Source organism: Zootermopsis nevadensis, unplaced genomic scaffold (genome assembly GCF_977971745.1).
Source record: "Zootermopsis nevadensis isolate Lab colony 2312 unplaced genomic scaffold, Znev_1.0 Znev_ptg000028l, whole genome shotgun sequence".
Lineage (NCBI taxonomy): Eukaryota > Metazoa > Arthropoda > Insecta > Blattodea > Termopsidae > Zootermopsis > Zootermopsis nevadensis.
Genome location: NW_028259160.1, coordinates 24,685,497 through 24,708,971, shown reverse-complemented (window position 1 = coordinate 24,708,971; position 23,475 = coordinate 24,685,497). Strand labels below are relative to the sequence as shown.

The window sequence follows — 23,475 nt, the reverse complement described above, 5'->3', positions numbered from 1 at the left end:
TGTAACACCATATGGATTTGCAGGAAGATACATAACAAAGGAACATACTGCCTCCACATTCAGGGCTTAAGTTTTTCATATATGTCTGGCTTTCATGCATGCCACTTGAGTTACAGTTGTTCCATCATGGAAATAGTTCAGTGGTACCAAAATAGCGTGAATGTTGCCATCGTTGTTTTGTGGCACTGGACACCTGCTGATCCTTCCTCACCATTACTGACGGCAAACACTTCTAAGTTCATGCAATTTTTGTACCATTGGAATATTTAATTTATACAAGCATTTTATTTTGCGTGTTCTTTGCTATCGTCACAGCCCTCCATCAAAATAGTAAATTAGGAACTTCATTACCTTTCAACTTACAATTTGCAACATTAATCTAAAATTATGTCATAATTCATCACATATAAAATCTACATTGTATACATTATTACAAATAAAACATTATGCTGCACTTTTAGTATATTCATTTATTTTTTTAATGTAACAACATTTACCTTAAAGAATTAATAAATTGACCACCTGAACACTTTTAAAAATAACTAAACAATATTAGTAAGACTTGGAGCACAGGTCAGGTCTCAAATATGTTAGTGCTATGGAAAAAAGGTTATAACAATATCAGTCAAAATGAGATATGTGTATAGTGATATCTCCTTCCTTAATAAATCAAGTAATAACTGAGTTACACTATCAAACAATAATACTTTCCACTCAGTGACAAAAATTAAATATTGAACTGAGATAAGTACATTACTGCACAATTTCTGAAGTGGTTTCTTCCTGAACTGAAGCGATGTTTTGTGAATTTTTTTACCGTATGCTACAGTGCCAAGCTTTACCCCCATCCCTTCAATAAACTTGCTTCAGGACCAATAGTAATCAAGGTAAAATCTGTATCACAGAAGCCTTGAAGTCCTGGCAAAACACAAAACTACGCCATTTGCAATCCTTTACATAGCAGTCATGTGCTGTACAATTGCACTGAATACAGAAAAAATTACTGTAATAACTTTACCAAACACAAAACCTTAAGCCACCACATCCAAAATCTTCAATCTTCAGTTTTGGTGCACGAGTTTGTGACTGCGATCAATATAAGAATGAATGACACAACAATGATTTCTAAAATAAAACTTCTTCATCCATCCATTACCTGATGTATAGAAATGTGAAGAGTCTATCTCACACTGGTCATCTCAAAATATAATACTGAGTGAAAACTTTTAATACAAGTTAACTACAACATATTCCACACATCCCCATATAGCTATATATTTGAAGCCCCACTATTAAGCCCATAAGATATGTGGTAAAATTTCGTCTATAAAAATTTTCCACCTATAACATCTTCAAGCATTATAAGTTTCAAATAACATACATACATATTACACTTCCGGATTAACATGTTCTTAAAATATGGATATTGTAAAGATGGTACAATTCTCAAACGGCATATCAAAGTATGTATTTAAATAGAATTCTTCAGTACATTCAGTTCAATAGGTTTGCCATTTTTCAGGAAGACACTGTCCATGTATAGATTACAAGCAATACAACAACTTAAAAGTATCTCAGTCATGTTTGCATATATTCTTTTTTTTTATCTCGTGGCATTTGGATGTGTTCTTTTATATCAGTTGCAGAGTTTCAAATGTTAGCAGTGTTCAGTGTTGCCATCTTAATACATTCACTGCCAGGTGTTTAAATTCAGGCCAGACTTTAAATGCCAGGAATTAAAGCAAATGGACACAGCCCCGCACTGCCTGAAGAAAAAAATTATATTTTGTAAATACTGAAAAAGAATAAAATGAACATTGTACATTTAGTACACTTTAAGAGTGTAGGAACTATTTTCCTCGTATGCTGTTTTTGAGAAAAAACCCTGGATGAAAAGTCTCACCTTTGGTTACAGAGTTTCTTGTTTTTTCATTTCCCCACACAGTCTACAGTTCAGGTTTGGCGAGCTCCATCGTGTGTCAGACATTTACGATGCGCTTGTCACTTGTTCGGGCAGAACACACATCTATTACCATTGAAAAGTGACCTCTTCATTTAGAAAATCATGGCTGATCACAAGTCATCCGATGGAGCTCACAACTGCCTTCTTCTCTGTGTTCTGATATACATGATATGACGCAGATATAAAAATGGTATAAGAATCAATGTCATTTCAAATTTCTGCAATTTCCCCTTCTAATAGAGTTCCAAAATGCAAAGATAGTTAGTGCTTTCGGTAAGATGGATTTTCCTCCAGGTACTCCCCATGTAACAAACTGATGACGCCAGTGGGACAGATGCCCCTAACAGGCATCACAGTGCCCCTCCAAACAGGGGAACCTAAAAAATTGGAAGTCATCGATCAGATCAAGTTCCTCCAGCAACCACTACAGGCCTGCATTCCGCACTGTATAACCAACAGCAAGGTCCTCCAAACAAATACTTGACATGGCGTGTGTTATGAAAAGTTTTGAAAATTTTGAAGAAGTCATTGGAAAATGTCCACAAAGTGATGCGCCTGAACTGGGCTTCCAGCACATAACAGACAGACATTGTAAATGCTGCCATAAAACAAAAGCTATGAAAGGATGGGGAGAATAAGAACGAAGGACAAGGTCAGTCGTGTGCTGACACTCTACTAGACTAAATTGGGCCAGAGAGAGTTCGAATATAGCGACAATACAGCTGCTACAAAAATTTGTAGTCATGAGGTGAAGTCTACGCAGATAATCAGGAGCTTACAGTAAATGTGAATCACATCTGCAGATGAAATTATACTGTTTTATATCCATACTTGCAAATGACCAAATGCGCGTGCACGCACTTTTGCTGATGAATCATTCGAAAATGTGACAAAGATTCAAGTACTTGGGGATGACACTAAAAAAACAGAATGACATTCATGAAGAAATCAAGAGCAGATTAAATTCAGGGAATGCCTGCCATCATTCAGTCCAAAATCTTTTGTCCTTCCTAAAGATTAAAATATACAAAAGTGTAATTTTACCAGTTGTGCTGTATGGGTGCAAAACTCGGTCTCTCACTTTGAGGGAGGAACATAGATTGAGGGTCTTTGAGAAAAGTGTTTTGAGAAAGATACATGGGGCTAAGAGGGCAGGAAACAGATCATGGAGAAAAACTGCATAACGATGAGCTTCACGGCCTGTACTCCTCACCTGAAATTGTTAGAGTGATTAAATCGAGAAGGATGCAGATTTCTGTCTTCTGGGTTGTTGCGCTGTGTAGTCTGGTCGATGTTAACCAACGTTTCAGAGGTCATACTGCCTCCGTCATCAGGGCGATGAATATGTCAATAGGGTGTGTGGGGCTAGGTTTACAGGTGCCGGAATGTGAATGGTGTAGCCTGCCCCGAGCCAATGGGAGCAGGCGTGGGAGTGGACCAATAGGAGCGCGTGGGTGAGTGTGAGAGAAGGAGAGAAAGTAAAGAGAGAAAGGAGGAGTTTGGTTGAATGGACCGGGGCCCTGAAAAGGGCCATGTTAGTGGTCTGGTTGGTTCTGGCGGTGCACTCTTGCTCGCTCTCGGAGTCCTCGAAGAGTGTGAATAAGAGGCTTCCAGGACTGGCTCAGGTGAAGTCCATCTTCCCTGTTGAAGTTATCGGGATGTAATTCGATGTTGATGGCTTCCCTGATTATCCGATCCATGTAGCCGGTTTTTGAGGAGAGGACAGGAGGATGAAGTGGGCGGGACACGCAGCATGAATGGGGGAGGGGGAGTGTTTACATGGTACTGGTTGGGAAGCCTGAGGGGAGACCACTGGGAAGATCTAGGCATAGGCGGGAGGATAACATTAAGATGGACCTTAGGGAGATAGGAATTGATGAACTGAACTGGACATGACCCATAGCTCACTTTGCTATAAAACAAAAGCGCAGTCAGTTATTGCCTCTTCCCACTTCTAAGATGTCTTGCAAAAGGGTTCCAGATTCCTATTCAACAACAAGCAATGTTAGACACAGAATGCTTCTGGAGATTAGGAATGCCAGCGTGGAAGGCTCTCAATCATTACCCTATTGACAGTAAAGATGGATATATACCACTGCGCATACTATATAATTTGGTAATCACACCATGATTACTTCATCAATGGAATAAACGTGTTACTAACCACTGTCCGTGGTGCCATGGAACCAAATGCTGTCTTCAGCAATGTTCATTGATTGCATAAAAATAAAGCTCCAACCTCAGCATTATATGCCGGTAAGTGGTCGTCTTCAATGTCTGGGAAAAATTCCCTGGAAATCATTGTATAGGAGGCGTCTGAACCCCATGATTTACACAGTGGTGAAAAAAAATGCCTTCTGGGTACTGAACCCTGGACATCACGCATGAAACAACCATTTCAATGACAAAATTATCTCAATTTGCAGAAACATTAATATATTCACTGTAGAAACTGGGGATTTTCATAATCAGACACGCTTGAATAGAGCCAAGTCATGGCTTTTAATTATCCGCTCATAAGTGATCAGCAGTGAATGTTGTAACACAAACCGCACATTTACTTTTTATTTTACGCAGTGCCATAACTAGGGATAGAATTGTATACATGTCTGCATAAATAATATAAAATTCTTTTCTTTATCTAACATAACAACACAACACACAACTGATGCCACATTTGAAAAAGCAATAAATACTGATAGAAATCCAGCACAAGCATAAAAGTACATAATTAAATTGGAAGTCTGGGAGGTCTCATCACCGAGACGGATACACTTAAGATAAAATACAGTATTTATGCATATATAAGCCACACTATTTTTTCCAAAACTGTATCCCCTAAAACTAAGGCACTGCATACAGTAGGAATATTTAATTATGACAAGATAATTAACATATTGCCTTCTGAATGGGAAGTGTTGCATCATCATTCTTACACAGAGCACAGTGCAAATAACTCACTAATAAATATACAAAGATTTTTCACAGAAAAATCAACAGATGAAATAATGAGGTAAGAGACTGTGAACGCTGCATTACTGCCAATGTTCTGGAAGCGAAGCGAGCTGTTGCACTTGATGGGAGACTGATGAGATGGAATGAAGGGGTAAGAACTTTTAAACAAACTTAAGCAGCCAGTTAGCGGCAGCGCACGAAATCATCTGCAAGAGAGAACTATGCCTCGCATAAGGAAGTGAAGGGGAGTACGAAAATCATCGATCATACTCCATGTTCAGGAAACACACCCTCAGCCCAAATGAATATGAGCCAGCAGTCCAGTGATTTGTGACATGAACCAATACTATTTTGATGAGTAGCAACAGAACTTGTTGCATGCCATCTCTCTCAGTCTCTTACTCATTTCAACAGCTGCCACACACACAGTTGAGTTTCATTACTTGTAGGAGTGGGAAGGTGGAGCAAATGCTCTGCTGAAAAAAAAAAAAACCTCAGCCCAGCAGTATCGAAGTAATAGCACTGCTAGGGTAACCTGAATTATCAGATAGTACTCACATCAAATCTTCATGATTGTTTTACAAAGCAATGAAAAATTATTATGCTGTTCCTTTCCTCAGGTTGTTTGGTATGTGAATACGCCATCTTCAGTATGTCAATCAATTGCATTAATTTTGGTAACTGTATGACTTAAGAAGTACGAGGCAGCAGAAGAGATATGTGGGTCAGCAAACGGTGGAAGGCATTTTTACCACAAGCAGACGTGGAAGTGGAGTCTGCACCAATAATTCACGTATTTTCCAGGCTTTTAGATTTGTTCACTGCATAGCAGCCTAGTGGTTTGTCACATGAACCAATACCATTCTGATCGAATACCTAATGTAAGTCGGTGAATGCTAGCTTGTTTTCTGCCTCCACCGCACTCGTATTAACGGTCATTACCTGTACATTTGTCAAAGCACTCCACCTTTAGTTCCACTTTTGTGATCAGCATGCAATACATTTTTTTTAATTGGCACTTGAGGGAAAATTAACCTAAAAGCATTAATATGGCTTATAAGTAGGACATTTTTTATTTTTTATTTCCTTCTTAAAATTCAGCACATCTTATACACGCATGTGGCTTACATTTGCATTAATACAATACAAATAATAACAACAACTTGTTGCCAATACCCACCACCATAAAGAAGCAATAAACATATTTGTTATTTAAGACTTACACAAATTTTCAAAAATTTAAAATCATGGTCCAGCATTAAAATTATGGCACCGCCAAACAAATCTTATCAAATTCTCCTTGATCCAATAACAGACAGTAAAATTTCTGCCGGTCCCAACATAAAGCAAGTTTGGGTATTGCGCAACTCCAACTGAATGATTTATCTTACATGAGGACATGAGGCAGACGAACTGAATTCAGCCCAATTAAGGAAAAGTTTTATATGAAACTACTCTATAAAGCACAGGAAAATTAACAATGTTTAATAACTTTTAACAACATCCTCCCCCATACAGTTGGGGGAGGCGGTACGAACGTAGCTCCACAAAGGATATGTTCCAACCCTATAAAAACTGACACGGCACTCTGGTGAGAACCAGACACCAAAGTGCTGTGTACATTACATGAATAAATCTTATGAAAGTAGAAAAGAGTGGCAGTGTTGTGTTACGCTAAGTCTCATGATGGGGGTGGAGGTGAATGGGCAGACTTGATGATGGTCACAAAGTCCTGCAGTCGCTGAATCGACTTTCTGGTCGATTCTTCCGACTGCAGCATCTCCTTCCGGTTTGAAGTTTGAGCCTACAACAAAAGACTTCAGTCAATTAAGGAAAAAGACTGCAGAGTTGTGCTCCAACTTGGAGTATACATGCTACACGGGTGACTTCGCCTTATTAATTTATTGCTGAAAAGCAAGGTGCACTGTAGGAATCAAAGTGCAAAGTCAAGAATCATTTCACCTCGTTTTCATTAAATGCATACTGTGCTGAAAAATACTTCATACTGACTGTACATTTTAATCAAATCCATATTTAATGTGACAATGTAATAAGATAAGGTTCAATATAAGCTTCATGTAAAGTAGGAAGTATAATGGATTAATACAGACAAACATTAACTTCACTTGATAACTTCTAAAGCCGTGTATCAACTGCGCGCGGCTGCCGCGCGAGGCAATGTTCGTTGCTTTGCCTCGCAAAGTCGATACCATGTTGCCACGCGTGGCAGAACGAACACTGCCGCGCTCGAACTTGGCGCGCGTCGAGCCAAATCGGAGCGGTTCTTTGTCCCGCGGCAAAGGGATTTCAGCGTGCTGTGCTCTCTCAGTTGAGACGGTCTTGTGGCGTTCCGTCGTAGCAAAATGGAGAATGAAAAGTGTGTAGCTCTCATACAGATTTATAAATCTAAAGAGGTGTTGTGGAATTCAAAAATTGTTAATTACCATAACAAAAGTAAACTCTTGGCTCGATCAATGAGGTTATGTGTTCGAAATCCGATAATGACGTTCGAGTAAAATTTTTAACTGTATCCTCCACTAATTCAAATGTCATATCTCGCATAAGTCTATTTCCATATTGCATTCGCTGACGATACAATTCCTTAACCCACCAACGTACTTTTCGTTTCGGTTTCTTATTTTCTTCCATAATGTTGAACATCAACATAAAGGCAGCCGTTGCACGTGCTGTATTCATGGTGATCTTGCGAGAACTGACGAACAGTGTCAATCAACAGCCGAACACGGCTGCCGCGCTCGATGCTGGTAACCACGAACACGGTTTTAAACAATAAACGAACGAACGAGTTTGCAGCGCGCGTAGTCGATACACAGCTTAATGCAGCACCTAGATAATATAATTAGTTTCACAGATGAAATGTGTGAATGGATGCAAGTGGCCTCCCCATTCACTTAATGCATTCTGTGCAAATGAGTCCAAAAATTTGACAGCTTGAAGACTGAGATAAAATAACAACAAATGAAATGTTAAGGAATTTATAAATAAAATTAAAAAATGAGAGAACATAAAATCAGTGACAAAGATAAATAAATGCCTCTACAGGCAAATGAAACACATGAAGTGGAAATATCTTAGAAAAAACAGATGTTTTGTTATTTTGAACTTCCATAAGACAAAAACTGGAGTTGCTTCTTCATACTCTTTCTGATGGTTCATGGCTTGCTGCCATTCTCCTTCTTCTTCTTTCAGTCTTGATTCTGAAATAAATATTGCCAGCAAACCGGCACCTGAATCCCACAACAAATCACATACAGTCAACAGAGATTCTGACAAAGGTCTGAATTTCCATTCTTAAGAGTATCAAAGTACAATAAAAATGAAACCTTGTTGATTCTGAACATTTTTCACACACAATCAGATGCACATTACTCCTATTAATAAAACACACACAACGCACCTTGGTAAACAAACACCTGTCAAATTAGGAAATCCTACATCACGTGCAGTGACAGGCAAAATAATACAAAGCAGGCGTAATATTTACCGTGATGGCAGCACTGAGCTCAGCAGCCCTCTTCTCGAGCACGTCCTTCTCAAGTTTGAGCTCAGTGTTTTGTCTCAACAGCCTCTGCTTCTGCGCCTCCCGCTCTGAAGAACAGAAATATAAGATTAAAAAAGGAAACAATTACACGACAGGAAATTAGAAACTTTAATCTTTGCTCCAAACAATATAAATCCTGACATGTACATAAAATAAGGTGTTCAGGGCAGAATGCTTAAAGCCTACTTTATTGTTACACAGATACCCAGTACTACCATCTTCTGTTTCAATATCACATTTAAGTGAACACTAATTTATAACCTAACAGTGCAATTAATTGTTTGGCTCATGCATTAGTGTGGACTCATGTGCAGAGACATAAGAACATCATATAATTTAGTTCTTCCTAATAAAAACAATAACAAAGTATTACTGTTATTATAGAATGGTATGATAAGGTACAGAGTTTGTCCATGTTAAATTTGTTTCACAGAACATAAAAAATTTCCAGTATTACCATGTTTGCAATTCTCTGCACCATACAGAATTTTGAAGGCATTTTTATGATCTATCTCCATTCCAAATTTCACATACCTAGCTCCAATTAGTTATCACCATCACACCTAAAGCTAAATGTAGGTTTTGTGTAGCCGCCATGTTGTTTTACATTCTACAAAAAAAGAAAAGCTTTACAAAAGTTGCATATTTTTTTGAATAGCTATAATACATAACTTCAGGACTCTACAGAACTGACATACATGTCGCTCCCATCCTGTAATCCAGGTCATTATTACAGACTGTAGGACATGGTAGGTATAGGTTTGGGGTACCGCCCCCAGTAGCGTAACACTCGTACCAAATTTCACGACCAGTCAGTCAAAAATTGACAGACGAGACACACAGCATAATGATCTGAGGCTACGATTTTTCCGTATGGAATGAAAAATAGACCAAGAATAGCAAAATGGTACACACAGGATACAAAGTCCTGACACATCCCATAATTTAAGTCTGAACCCATACAAGTCTTTTATTCCTGTGATAAAAAAAATTGAATTTATCCATGGTTTTCCTCAGTTCTGGAAAGATTCTGGGATAGATACTCTCTTTCCTTCCATATTCTTCCTTAAATTCAACATTGCGTAGCCTACACAGTTGAAATGTGGCTTTTGACAGAAGTTAAACAACTGTAAGTATTTCATAATAGTAAACACTTAAATAATAGTTTTGCAGAATGAATGAGAGACTAGTAGCCCTCGGTGGACTAGAGGTTAGCATGCTCATCACTAGACCCAAGGTTTGCAGGCTTAAACCTGGCCAAAGTCTACGGATTTTTTAAGGGTGATAAGATCCGTAGCGCAACTTCCTTCAGAGGGGAAGTAAAGCCGTCGGTCTCATTTCGTAGATTTATGGCATGTAAAAGAACCTTATGAGCATGAACGAGATGTTCCGTAATCAAAATTCAGCAGCCATTTCTCACCCAAGTCTCTGCTGATTCACTGATAGATGGCTCTAGCAGACAAATAAGGATAGAGTAGAAATTGTGCAGAGGCAGTGGGCCGGTCACTCACTACTTATAAATGCACACTTCAAAGACTAGTAAGAACAAGTTGCCTTGAGTAACTGTCCTGGAATGGACCAACAGCCCAATCCTTGAAAGCAGATCAATGAGAGACCAAATGGAAATCCAAGAAATAACAACTTTATTTGGAAGGACGTATCATCATCAATGTTTTGGCAGTGGAGGAAGTTCCTGCCCTTGAACTAGAACTGAAAAGTGGTGCATGGATGAAAACTTTTAATTTAGCTTCAGCAGTAGCCACTTACTTCAGGCACACAAAACAATGTGTTTTCCAGCGGTAATGCAACTACTCCACATGAAAACTGTGTTGTGGGTGAACTGCGTCATCATTTCAGTGAGCGAGTTGGGGGTGGGAGGTTTGATCTTAGACATGCTTTCTGAAAACATTATCCTTGGTCTAACAAACATGAACTGAAGTTGATGAAGGCTGTCTCTTTTCTTCAGTCTCTCATTTCAGAGTTATCAACCCTACGTGCGACCCTTGTACGAAAAATCTGATCAAGTGTACAACACCAAGACTTGAGGAGATGAATGGGGTCTACACTGCAGTCCAAGCCAGAAGAGCATGAGAAGTAGCCCAGTGGATTTGTCGCAAAAAGTAAGACTATTCCAATAAATAAGAGCAGATGCTGACGCAGGCTGCCCCTTCAGTTTCTGCGTTCTCTCTCTTTTTCTCTTTCAATTTAACAGACAACAGCCGCAGCCACTGCACAAGTACTCCACTCAAAACAGCATTTTCAGCACGATGGTTGTCACAAAATTGCTACAATCAATAACTTTTAAACTTAAAAGACAAATTTAAATCTGACTGCCACTTCAGAAAAACTGATATGGCTTACGAATGAGATTTTATTTATCTTTTATGTCCTTAAGTCAGGAGCAGCTAATACATGCATGTGGCTTATATTCGTGTATAAATAGAGTAACACGTATTTTAAACGTACAGAAAAAGGAAGATGCAAAGTGTCAGTCTGATGAAACAAGACCACACAGCATCACCACCTGAGAACAAACAAAGAAGCATTTACTAATCATCACCATGATCATAAAAGCCAGTTTCAGATTCACCTTCAATGTTGCTGACCGAGCTATCACGCTTCATACTGCACTGAGGACATTGGCCATCAACTGCACAGCTAATGTGGTGCTCTGCACTGCAAATGCTGCACACTTGTAACACGCCTGGTACACAGAAAGAGATAAATTAGCAATACAGAGGCATGCAAAATTTCCACCACTACAGATATACAACAAAAAACATGTCTCAAATAAACTCAAAATTCTGTGCCAGTATAAAATTTGCAAACAAACAATGTGCATGCATGCACACGCAGACTTAACGCAAAATTTGTATGACTGTGAACATTCTATCACTGCACATTTCACATCAGGTACCTCAACCAGAACAATTCTGAAGACGACCATCTTCTGGGTTGTTGCGCTGTATAGTCGTGTATAAGTTTAGGACGTTTCAGAGGTGCTTGCTCCTCCATAAACAACCCAGAACATGGTCACTTTCATACGTGCCACTGTAAGAACCAACAATCTCACTCAGTAATCTTGTTCTGTGTTTGACAAGTATCCAGTTCAACTCCCATCCAGGGAACCGGTTATCATGGCTGAGGTTATTACTATCCTCCCAAGTCCTTCCATGCAAAAGCCAGAAACAAGATACAACCACTTGTTCTCCAGTTCTCCGAACACAGGATGTACCACAACTGGTCTGCCATAAACCAGAAAGTGATTTGGGATGTAATTTTGGTAAAAAATGTTAATACAATACCAGTCGAACGCCCAACCACTGTAGAGGTAGGGCAGTTCCAAGTTGGGCACAGGAAAGAATAAACAAGAGGATTAATAAAAAACTCTCTTATTACATTTTATGACATACATCTTATAACCGTTCAAAATGTTTGCCACAGTTTTCAACGCACAGCCTTGCTCATGCCAAACAAGAGTTTACTGCCCACTGAATCATTCAGCTGAAACATCCTCAACTGAATGCCAACCCTGGTGGCAGTTTCAGTTCAGGATGTTAGAACACACAAGACGATCGATCACATTACACAAAAGCAGGCATTGTTCGCACATTTTATAATATCCATAGCTCCACAATGGCTGCATGAACACTCATTATACAAAATTATCTCCCAAATCAACCCTGTGTATGGCAAATAACTTGTGAGACACCCTACATGATCATTCTCTCATCTCACATCACAATATATAACCAGTGCAACTAATATTATTATATTATTATTTAGTGTTCTGTCTGACGACAGGTCCATATGAACAGGATCCTTCCATCCTTTTCTCGGACTGGGACCTGTTCATATACGTTCTTGGCAGATGATCCAGAAGTGGTTTGCCATTGCCTTCTTCTGTGTGTGAATGGAGTAGTTGTTGGGATGCCACGGAGGAAAACTCCGTGTTGCCTAGACCACGGCCTTGCCCAACACAAGTTATAAATTCGGGCACCGCCGGGAATCGAACCCGAGACCCCAGGATTACAAGGACAGCGTTCTAACCGCTAGACCACCGTGTTAATGCAACTAATATAGCACAGATAAATAACTTACAAACCAAGGAACAAACCCAGTTACAATAAACTGTTCATAATAAATTATTATCAAATGGAAGAACAAGGTACAGACTATACACGATGGCTCTCACGACAGAACCTCCGTTTCACTATAGATAATACAAAATAAAAAGTGGAAATCAGGGGAAACTTCCAATGGACTTTTATGAACGAAAATCTAGCAATGGGTTCAAAGAGCAAACTCAGACAAAGAGACATGTTAGTACCACTATATATAAAAAGAGAAGTAAGCTACAACAGGGTTTATTCTGTGACTGCACTAGTAATAAGTGTGAACACTTCATTCAGTTACTTAGCTTTACGTTTACAAGATTATCATTTTACATTACTATGACAATAAATATTCCTCGCAAGAAAATGGATGAACACATGTCCCTCTTCCCAATACTGCTTGCAACAGATCCTTGGGAAGATGACAGGTGTTCAGTTGGTCCAGAAATTAGCCAACCATCTTTCATGGAAGCTAAACGTTCCACACCATGCCCATACGGCTGATACTCATCTCTTGGATCACTTGTTGTGGGGGCAGACTCACCTGGCTTCCTGCAAATGACACACACATCTGTCTGTATCCTCTCTATTGTGAGCGACGCTGGCAATCCAGGAATACGCAGCGAGAGCGATCCCGATGCAGAGGACACAGCAGTCTGCGGCGATGCTGTCTTATGATGGGCGCCCCCACTGCTCTCCTGCGCGGAAGACGACGGAGGCTTCTCTTCACGATGAGACTCCGCTCTCAAACTGCGGGTGAGCTGGCGTGTAAGGGGTGGCACCCCTGCTGTGAGGTAGTTGTTCTTCTTGCGCTTCTAAAATCAGAGTGTGGTAAGAGCAACACATACTGGGCTCCTCAAACTATGATTTAAGGCCTAAACCAATGACACAAAGAACATGTGCAAGATAAGATGCTATTTGTGTAATAACCTTACAATTCTAAAAAAAAATTAAAATTATTTAAATAACCAGTCAACATATAACAACAACAAAACTGCACTGGCCCAGTGTTACAAGAAACCCACATTCTGTTATCATGGCTGCCACAATGCTGGAAGACAAAATTTATTTATGATTTACCATACAACATTCTTAGCAGCTTAGGCTATGCATGATGTTGAATAAATGAATAATAAATTTCAACGGATATGGAGGAAAATGGACATGGCTTAATTTAAGATACTATTCCATTACATGCCAAGAGAGATAGAGAAATCATAAAATTCAGTCAGTATAGTTGGTCTCTAGGCCAAACGGTGAACTCAAAACCACCCAAATTAACCACCTGACAGCATTGTATTGGTGATAAAAACAAAACTTTAATAAAAAAGCTGAATGTTGAAAAAATGTCAATCAATGAAGAGAAATTAAATTTCAAGTCATTGATGACTCATGTGTAAACTGAATGACGCAGTTTCCACTGTGAAACACATAAGTATACAGTGTGATGACAAGTAAAACATAATTCATTATAACATACTGATTGTAACACAAACAAGGCCAAAAAAAAGATCCATAATTATTGTTTTATAATTACTATAAAAGAATAAATACACATAAGTTGGGCCTTAGGGAGATAGGAATCAATGGAGCAAACTTGGGAGTTGGTTTCTGCAGCTGTCAGCAAGCAAGCACATTATGACTTTCTGAAGCTATGGTTCAGTGAGTTAGAAAGTTTCTGCAACTCAAACTCATCCACTTTCCAATATTTCAAATAATAAAGAAACAAATGTGTAAAATAATCTGTCAGCCTGGTCATTTTGAAATTCCAGTATAGGGTAGAATGATTTATCCTCAAAAGTTTATATTTCATTCAAAAATTAGAGTTTAAAAGCTGGACTGATTACTCGACAAATTATCTCAATTTTCTGCACTTCACTGTATTTAAATGCCAATTTAATCTGGCAGCGAAGCTAAACACTCAATTAACAGCCTGTCACTGAACGGCTGATCAAAGTGAATTGTACTGAAATTCAACACCAAAAAATATTTTAATATCGGGTGAATGACTTTTCAGTCATTCCGGATATAACGATCGTGGTGCCACATTCAATCCCCGCCCAGCTTCTTAAAGCCAAGAACATATTAGCTCCAGCTTCACAGTTATCAATTCATGTCAACCTTCCAACATTCAATCTGAATGTCATTACTCAGCCATGTGACACAAATTTAAGAGTGCCCTTGCAGAACTCATTAATGTACAGGTAAACCTCAATTTGCACCGATTCAGAATAAAAAAATATATATTTTACCATTATTTATAACATTTTACAATGTTTCTTGTACTGATTCTTATAATAAATCGTAATTCTAACATCGCTGATTTTGAATAAAAATTATAAATACAGTCACCTTTGCACTCTTTGCTAAGTAGTTGCGAGATAATCTCCTAAAAATCAGCCAACATTGAGCAAGAGTCACGTGAGCATTGGTCACTCTTCACGGTGAGTCATTTGCGTTCAGCCTGATAAGAGAGCAAGGAAAAATGCGCTCAGTTCGCTTCTTGTTGACACATTGAATGTGCTGTTTGTGTTGTTCGACCACTATTCTGCAGTAGCAACTGTTTTATATTTATAAATTGTAGAAGAGCTACCATGTCTGATAAGAGAAGTGAATGTGTTGCTAAAAAGTTGCGTAGGTCTATTGCGTTAGAAGATAAGATGGACGCAATTCATAGAATAGAAGGTGGTGATACCCGTCGTAATGTGTGCAGAAGTATGAAGTTGCCTCCTTCGAAAGTGACTACCATAATGAAAAATTCATATAAAATAAAACAGTCTATGCAACAGGCTACGAGAGTTAAGTGCAACGCAAGCGAGTTATAGCAGAAGTAAACTTTTAGAAAGAATGGAGAAATTACTGTAGCTATGGGTGGATGACATGAATCAAAAAAACATTCCCTTGACTGATATTGCTATCACGGATAAGGCGAAGTCAATTTTTGAGGAACTTAAGTTGTCAATGTTTGGGTGCCGGGAACGCACGTCATCGACTTCCCATTGATTTACATTATAAAAAGAGTTTCAATTTACGCCGGTTAGTCCAGGAACGCATCCCCGGCATAAATCGAGGTTTACCTGTAATATATAACATGTTCACACAACTTCAAATGGTCAGGACTAGGTGGCAGCACCAAGCAGACCAATAAAAATGTGTTTTCATACCTCAGGGAGCAAAGTTGAATGTCACACTGAAAGGAAAAGATCACTTCTCAACTTGGACTAAAGCAAATGTCTGTCTACACAGCAATGGATGATTGTTCGGCTTCAGTCAAATACAGGACCAATAGGTTGACAATGTTTTGGGAAAAGAGACTTTTCTCGGGAGGCAGTAACCAGTCTGTAAATTATTTTTTTGAGGATTCCACCAGAACATGTTTACTTCTCACTAAATCATCGCTTCTTTTACAATTATGTTTAGGATCAATAACACTCCAACTGGGCCAAAAACCAAACTTGTAGTCTTTCTACTCTCTTACAAACAAAGAAATATTGTATTCTTAAATTTGAAGAACAGTAACCTTGCATTCCATTATCATGGGTACAGTTCATCCTCGGGATCGTAATATTGTACTATCGACGTATTTGATTTGTGTTAGCCGTTGCTTTTCAGAATGTGCCCATTATCTCCCTCGCTCCTCCAGTGGTTAAGTAGTTATTGCCATCAAATCAAAAGCCATTTCAAGCAGTCGCCATTCTGTCATCTCACATACTAACCCCCCTCCACAAAACTGCATTTTTCTGTCTGTTACCATACATATTTCAGAACCACGCATTTAAAAGACACTAGTCCTACTCCCACCAAACAGTTCATGTGCCTGCCATGTTATTCCTACAAATTGTAGTGAACGAACATGTACATGATTCGGACGGCCTCCCAAAACATAATGTTTATACAACATTTTGTGAAAATCAGTGAAGTTGTTCAAAATTGAGAATTGGAAACACACAATCAGCGAAATACAAACAAACACATGCACAGACAGAATGATGACCTAATAAGCCCAAACTTATTTTTAAGGTAAGTAGAGTAACAAATCAGGTATGAATATGCAAACGGATCAGCTGTGAACAGTCATCTAACCACTATGCACAAATGTATCAGAAAGAGCTAGTTCTGAGGTACAGACATCCCAACTTACCGACACATCCCACAAACTGCCATATACAAACTGCGTGTGATTAGCGGTGCTGCGCCTCTTCCTTTCCACTCGGCGGTTCTGCAACTCGGACAGAACCTCTCGAGTCACCAAACCTGGAACATGCGAGCAATGAACTGGAAAACAATGAGGGGGCACAAGATTCATTCTCTCTCGCACGCACGCTTACTCCCAATAAAAAGTCTTCAATTTGAATGCAAGAAACCCTCATGTAGTTGCCAACATGATGTTGAGAGGAAACACTTACCAACTGCACTCATGAACTGCAGCTTTGTGGCCAAACTTGGATCTCCCCCCGTGCTATCGCAGCACTTGGGCACAACCTCATCACACACTCTCTGTGAGTCATCCAAGTCTTCAGATGCTGTTGAGGAGCTGGATGACACTGATGAAGAACGCACAGGTCTGCAACGGGACAGTCACATGCAAGCTCAAGGAAACCAGTTATCTCTGCCATGTCTATCCACCTGCCGGCATTCTTAGCCCAATTTTAGTGGCGTGGGAGCAGCAGAGGTGGCAGTGCACCACAGCGCAAAACAACTGTACTTATACATTTTATAAGAAAACAACACTACATGAAAATAACAAACATAGGAAAAGCATCAAAGTTTGATGTCAGGCGAAACAATTTCCAAGTAATGGAAGTGGCAACCGTCTACAGAGCCGATCATTCTACCAAAAACTCACAGAATTCTCTATAAATTCAGACTCACTAAATATAAACCACTCACAAGCAGGAGTTCTTCTCCAGGCTCTTCGCATTGCTACAGATTCCCAAGGACAGGGCCACACTCTTCACATTAAGCGTACTGTTGGTTGAATTAGCTTCCAGCTCCTTCCTCAGCTGCTGAACAAGCCGCTTCTACAACACAAACCAACGCCTAATATTTCAACAGCAATTCGCACATAAAGCTGCATCTATAAACAAGCAACACATTCCTAACCTTATTGCTGGAATTAAATACAGCTTTACGTTATAACCAATACCCCATACGTATTATACAAACTCCAATTGTGTGTGTGGTGGACACAGAAATATTCCATTGCATTGGGAACCAAACCTGGCTGATCTTCCACAGCTCAATCATGTGCCCCCTTACATCTGCTAATTTCCAAACTCTGAAGAGAAAAGTCTGATTAAAATTTAAAAAAGTATATTTGTGTGTTTCTGTATTTGCATGTGTGTGCACACGTGTCAGACTTTCATACATGATACAATTATTATGATGACAGAGACTTCTGCTTACGGAAACTCTAAAGAAAAAAGTTTAAAGACTGAATTCTCACAAAACAGAAAAATCAAAGGAAATTTCCTCAATTTAACAAAACACAAATGTGAAGCCGTCTTCATGCCTAAGCGCCACATCCTCAAGGCATACATGGGAGTGGGTGGAAAGCTCTAAGCAAGAGATTCATTAGATGAAGACAAGCTCCATGTTCTGGATGCTTTACCCCTCGGTGAGTGAACAGTATCCACCGGATGCCATACATAGGCGGGGGAGGGGGGAATAAAATGTATGTTCATCATTAACTTATGCACTAGGAGGTGAGTAAGTCGGATTCATGCTCCAGATGCTTTATCCCTGGGGAAACTATTCCCAAAAACTCCAAAACCTGTTGGACAGGTTGAATGGACTCCACAGCCGGCCTGGATATGGTGGTAAAGACAAAAATCTTGCCCCTGTTGAGAATAAAACCCCAATAGGGAGAGGTCTTGCACACTCACTATCACATGAAAAATTAATGAACCAACTACAAATTCCCTGTCTGTGTAATCTGGTTCATAAATTCACAACTTAATATTCAAAGATGAATTTAACCTTATCATCCCATTAACATCTTCGTAAAATGGTTCTTCCGGTTTGTCTTCAGGTTTGGCACAGCATGCACAATACCTCAATAGTTCCGCAGTCAAAGAAATAACTCACAGGCTGGGATATTGTGATTTAAGGTGACGCACTTGGGTCTTCAATAGCCCAGGATTTCCAGCACATACAGGACAAAGGGTTGGGTGAAATTTGTAAAGTTCCTCCTACCTCTAGGGGTCCAACTTCCACTAGAGAAGAAAGCAGGGTCACGAGCTTTCTAACTCAAACTCACCTGGCTCTCTCCTAGCAGCAAAATGTGCTTCTGCATGCCCAACAGCTGCTTCTTCATCTGGGTGTTCTGAAACACGTAACAAGCCAGGTTCGGACCAGAACAGAGCAATGTAACCCATGTATCAACATTACACATCCACACAACTTGTAAAGTATTAAATATGTATGCATCAAACATAATACAGCAGAACTGCGATTATCCGCACTAATGAAAGGGAGAGGACGCATGAATAATAAAAAACACAAAAAATCCAAAATATTTTGTTTGGTTCATTCACCTAACCTATACTTTTTTACACTACTAATGTGTATTTTGAGGAACAGGTCGTAATGGTCGCTTGCATTTGTCTGAACTGTTCAGACTCCTCACAGCGGTAGGAGTTTTCCTGGCGGCTGCAATGTCACTGTACTGGAACCCTGTCTGACCCACGTAGCCTAGTAAAGTGTCAACACGATGCAGTGCCATGCTGTGGCTGAAACCTTATTCAAGCACATTCCCTCCCCTCCCCTCCTCAACCCTCTTCTTCTCCCTTCAGTTTCACAACAGCACTGACAAAGTCTGTTTGTCCCATGCTGAAAGCCCAGTTCACACACATCACTCAGCAGCCATTCTTTTATTGATGCTTTAAAAACTCATAGAACACACAATGACAAGAATTTCAGGCTCGATTTCATCATCAGAAAAACTTTGCTATCACCAGCTTCCAGATCTGGAAGATCACCGTGACCAAAATATGCCATAGCATCAAACAATACAATTTCTTTTCAGAATCCTATTATGTCATCTTCATCTGCAATAATTCTGAGAAGGTAATGGTTGATTCGTGGATGCAATCGCTCAATCCCTATACCACAATCTTCGGCAATTTTGTTGACGATTCTCAACTTTCTAATTAACCTGAGCTATTGTTTGATTGTCTGTACCACTTTATTATGTATTTGAGCCATCTTACGTAGGATCCACATTTGTTAACTTTCACCTAAAACACAGTACAACAAAATGGAATTTACTCTAAAACACCTAACATTTTAAAAAGACCAAGAAAGCAGTTGTACCATCCCCTCTATCTGCCGCCAAGACCACATCAAAAACCCCATCATATACACACACCAACCGTAAAGCATAAAAAAAAGTATTGTTCAATCACAACTTCCACAGCCCTCACCACCAACAGTACAACACAGGAAGATTTTAAAAGGCTAGCTTCCACATGTCCGCATTTATTTCAAAAGAGTAGTACACAATCGCCTGCACAAGGTAATCGGGAGTTAACTGTATTCACAAATGCCAAATTTAAATGACAATAACATTTGATAAGACAAACTTGGAAATGTTACATGGCAGAAGCAAACAGCGTGGCACTGCAAAACGCAGGCCGCAGCCTACCCACGCACAAAACCTACACTCGGTACGTGAAAGCAGATTGTGTCAGGCAGCAGGACACTACCAAAAATGCCTGCAACTGGGAGAATCAGTGACAGAAACAGTGCACACACTTTGGATGACGTATGGTGACCAAACGATGTCCCAGCCAAAGGTTTTTTTTTATTATTTAGTGTTCTGTCTGACGACAGGTCCATATGAACAGGATCCTTCCATCCTTTTCTCGGACTGGGACCTGTTCATATACGTTCTTGGCAGATGATCCAGAAGTGGTTTGCCATTGCCTTCTTCTGTGTGTGAATGGAGTAATTGTTGGGTTGCCACGGAGGAAAACTCCGTGTTGCCTAGACCATGGCCTTGCCCAACACAACTTATAAATTCGGGCACCGCCGGGAATCGAACCCGAGACCCCAGGATTACAAGGCCAGCGTTCTAACCGCTAGACCACCTCATCTTATTATTATTTAGTGTTCTGTCTGACGACAGGTCCATATGAACAGGATCCTTCCATCCTTTTCTCGGACTGGGACCTGTTCATATACGTTCTTGGCAGATGATCCAGAAGTGGTTTGCCATTGCCTTCTTCTGTGTGTGAATGGAGTAATTGTTGGGTTGCCACGGAGGAAAACTCCATGTTGCCTAGACCACGGCCTTGCCCAACACAAGTTATAAATTCGGGCACCGCCGGGAATTGAACCTGAGACTCCAGGATTACAAGGCCAGCGTTCTAACCGCTAGACCACCGTGGCTTGGTGGTAGATACTAAAAATTAATGTCAAATATTACTGGATACCGCTTTAAATAACAGCACGTCTGGAGACAATGGCAGCACAAAAATGTAATTCCTGTTGATAAGTCTATACCCTCTGTTCCAACACGTGGTCATGCATGAGAATCAAATCACACACTTAAATACAAAAACAACCCTCAATTACAACATTCATAGTTACAGAAAATTTAAACATCAGCATATGTCATTAAATCCACATAAAGCATCTCCACACGTGGAAATTTCAGACCACAGACCTTCTCAAATTAAATATAACATTATTTTTAGCATATATAAGCAATTGTTATATCTCAAAAGCAGTATTTTCTTCCATCCTCAATATTAAATTTTTCCAATTAGGCTGCATATGAATACGGTCTTTATCTTAATCCCGTGGCAACGGCATGCAGTTCAAGTCCATAAGCATTCCCTGTTCCATCCTGATGGCTGCAGGGTTATGCTTGAACACCACACATTTGTTTATCCCACCTTGGGATCTTTTATACTAACTTGAGAAAATGCAAATGCCCCGCTGCAAGGAAATGATGTGTGAGGTCACTTACCGAAGGGTCATCCCTCAATTTCAGCACCACAAACTGCAAAACATGAGAGAATTACTTTTCAACATTGGAATATAATGTTCCAGTTCATACTCAATCAAAAACACAATGTTATACACTAAACATCAATGCATTCTTTGGGATAAGTGGATCTGCAGCTGTCCAGCATCAAGGGATTACTACATTTTTACAAATGTCACTCATTACACAAAACGAGCTCATGACAGTAAGTATTTATAATATCTAAAAATACGTCATCACACCTTGCAGAATTATTGAATAAAATAAAAATTAAAACCTACATTCTTCTCTTTCTAATAAAATAATGTGGTGATGCTGAATGGGGGAATTCTGAATTTTGGTGTGGATATTCTTTAAAAGTGGCCACTAGGTTGAGACAAAATTTCAATAAACACAAAATCAATTCAATTAAAAAAACCAACACTAACAAAAAATATATTCAATTATAAAAATCCACCCTTCTGTAGTTTTATCTGGAAAGTGCCATTTTCAAAACAGTCAAGTACATGATTATAGAAAACGAAATTCTGAAGTCGAAGAACAGTATGGAAGTACAAATTGTCAATACTAATTGGGTCAACCCAATCATCTCATAGTGCACCAGTTACTTCATTTAAAAATTATTGATCGACATAACAACGCTAAAATCTCAGAGAAATGTATTCACATAAAGATTTGGTAACCTAATGAAGTAAAAACCATACTAGTAAAAATTAAACACAATAACAATTCAAGACTCCTACAAATAAGAGTCTTTTAAGGATAAGCAAATGACGCATAAAAGTGACAATACTATTTGTGGATGTCACAACAGTTTTAATACTGTCGTGCATACCAAGGGATTATTACGTGTTATGGGGCGATAGGGTTCAAATTACAGTAAACCATTATCAATGTGAAAAGAGCGAAAACATCAACCAAAATGCATTTGTAATTTTATTTTGCTTAATAAACATATCACGACACAAAATATGTGCGAGATCGTTGTCTACGTGTTTCGGGAGATGATATGACTACAAGCACTTCTTTTACAACTTCAGGGATCATACGACTGACCTTGGCGACCGGCATACTTGTTGGAATTGTTTGGGTTCGACAAAGTTTCTTCTACGAAATCAATACCAATGCAATGCAGAAACTTAAGTCTGGATACTTCAATATCATATGCACCACGCTGACGTAGTTATTCAATCACGACGTTCACGCCTGGCCAAGTTTATGATTTCAAACGAAATGTTCCCTTTTAACAACTATTCTCATTCTGAACACTTCAAAATTATGTTAATAGTGAAAATCATGCAACGATTAACTTTGTTCAAAATACATGTCTCACGTATAAAAATAACATGGAATGTACCCGCAAAACAAAGTTCATATTTGTAACAAATGGATCCTCCCTGTTAGCAAAAAAATATAACATTATTAGAGAATAAACGTCTCGGAGGAAAGATCATGCAAGTATTAATCATATCAGCACCGTATTTACATCTTATATAGCCGTAATATCTTACAAATAACAGCATGTCTGATACGGGATTTCCGAAAAGTTTTGTGATCAATTATCTCAAAGTATCAATAAAAGTAGAACTTGCTCAGGAGTGTTTAGCAAGTGCGCCTGTGCTTATGACTTGAGGAAAAGTGCCGAGAGCGTAACCAAAAATGTTGAAAAGTTTGTACTTGCCTGATGATTTCGGATGGCAGTTTTTAGTTGGTTCTGAATGTTTCTAATGTCTACTTGAAGCGATTTAGACACTTCCATGGCACAATTTTTATTCTTCTCTTATTCACACACGCAATTTGGAATCAACTTTTGGCGGCGATACCGAACAACCTGGCTCGGTGCTTTCTGAAGGTGGCAGTGGTAGTCTCATCTGTGGTGTTGGTTTCA

General features: G+C 39.2%; 1 protein-coding gene across 4 annotated transcripts; it reads right to left on the bottom strand.

Annotated features, from left to right (window-relative positions):
- Positions 1-450: 450 nt before the first annotated feature.
- LOC110835599 (PHD finger protein 21A) lies at positions 451-23,471 on the bottom strand. Of its 4 annotated transcripts, XR_015537448.1 has the most exons (11): positions 23,269-23,471; positions 21,570-21,602; positions 18,855-18,920; positions 17,486-17,616; positions 17,002-17,159; positions 16,737-16,849; positions 13,140-13,410; positions 11,071-11,184; positions 8,424-8,527; positions 3,177-6,722; positions 451-1,766 (listed from the first exon to the last, which is right to left on the bottom strand). XR_015537448.1 is itself a non-coding variant. In XM_022075960.2 (10 exons), exons 1-10 carry the CDS (start codon positions 23,344-23,346, stop codon positions 6,600-6,602), a joined length of 1,191 nt encoding a protein of 396 aa, XP_021931652.1. In that variant the 5' UTR covers positions 23,347-23,471; the 3' UTR covers positions 451-6,599. The 4 variants fall into 4 exon arrangements, 3 of the variants coding, with proteins under 3 accessions (XP_021931652.1, XP_021931653.1, XP_021931655.1); XM_022075960.2 differs by having other exon boundaries at positions 451-6,722; XM_022075961.2 differs by lacking the exon at positions 23,269-23,471 and adding an exon at positions 22,644-22,919 and having other exon boundaries at positions 451-6,722.
- Between the last annotated feature and the right edge of the window lie 4 nt (positions 23,472-23,475).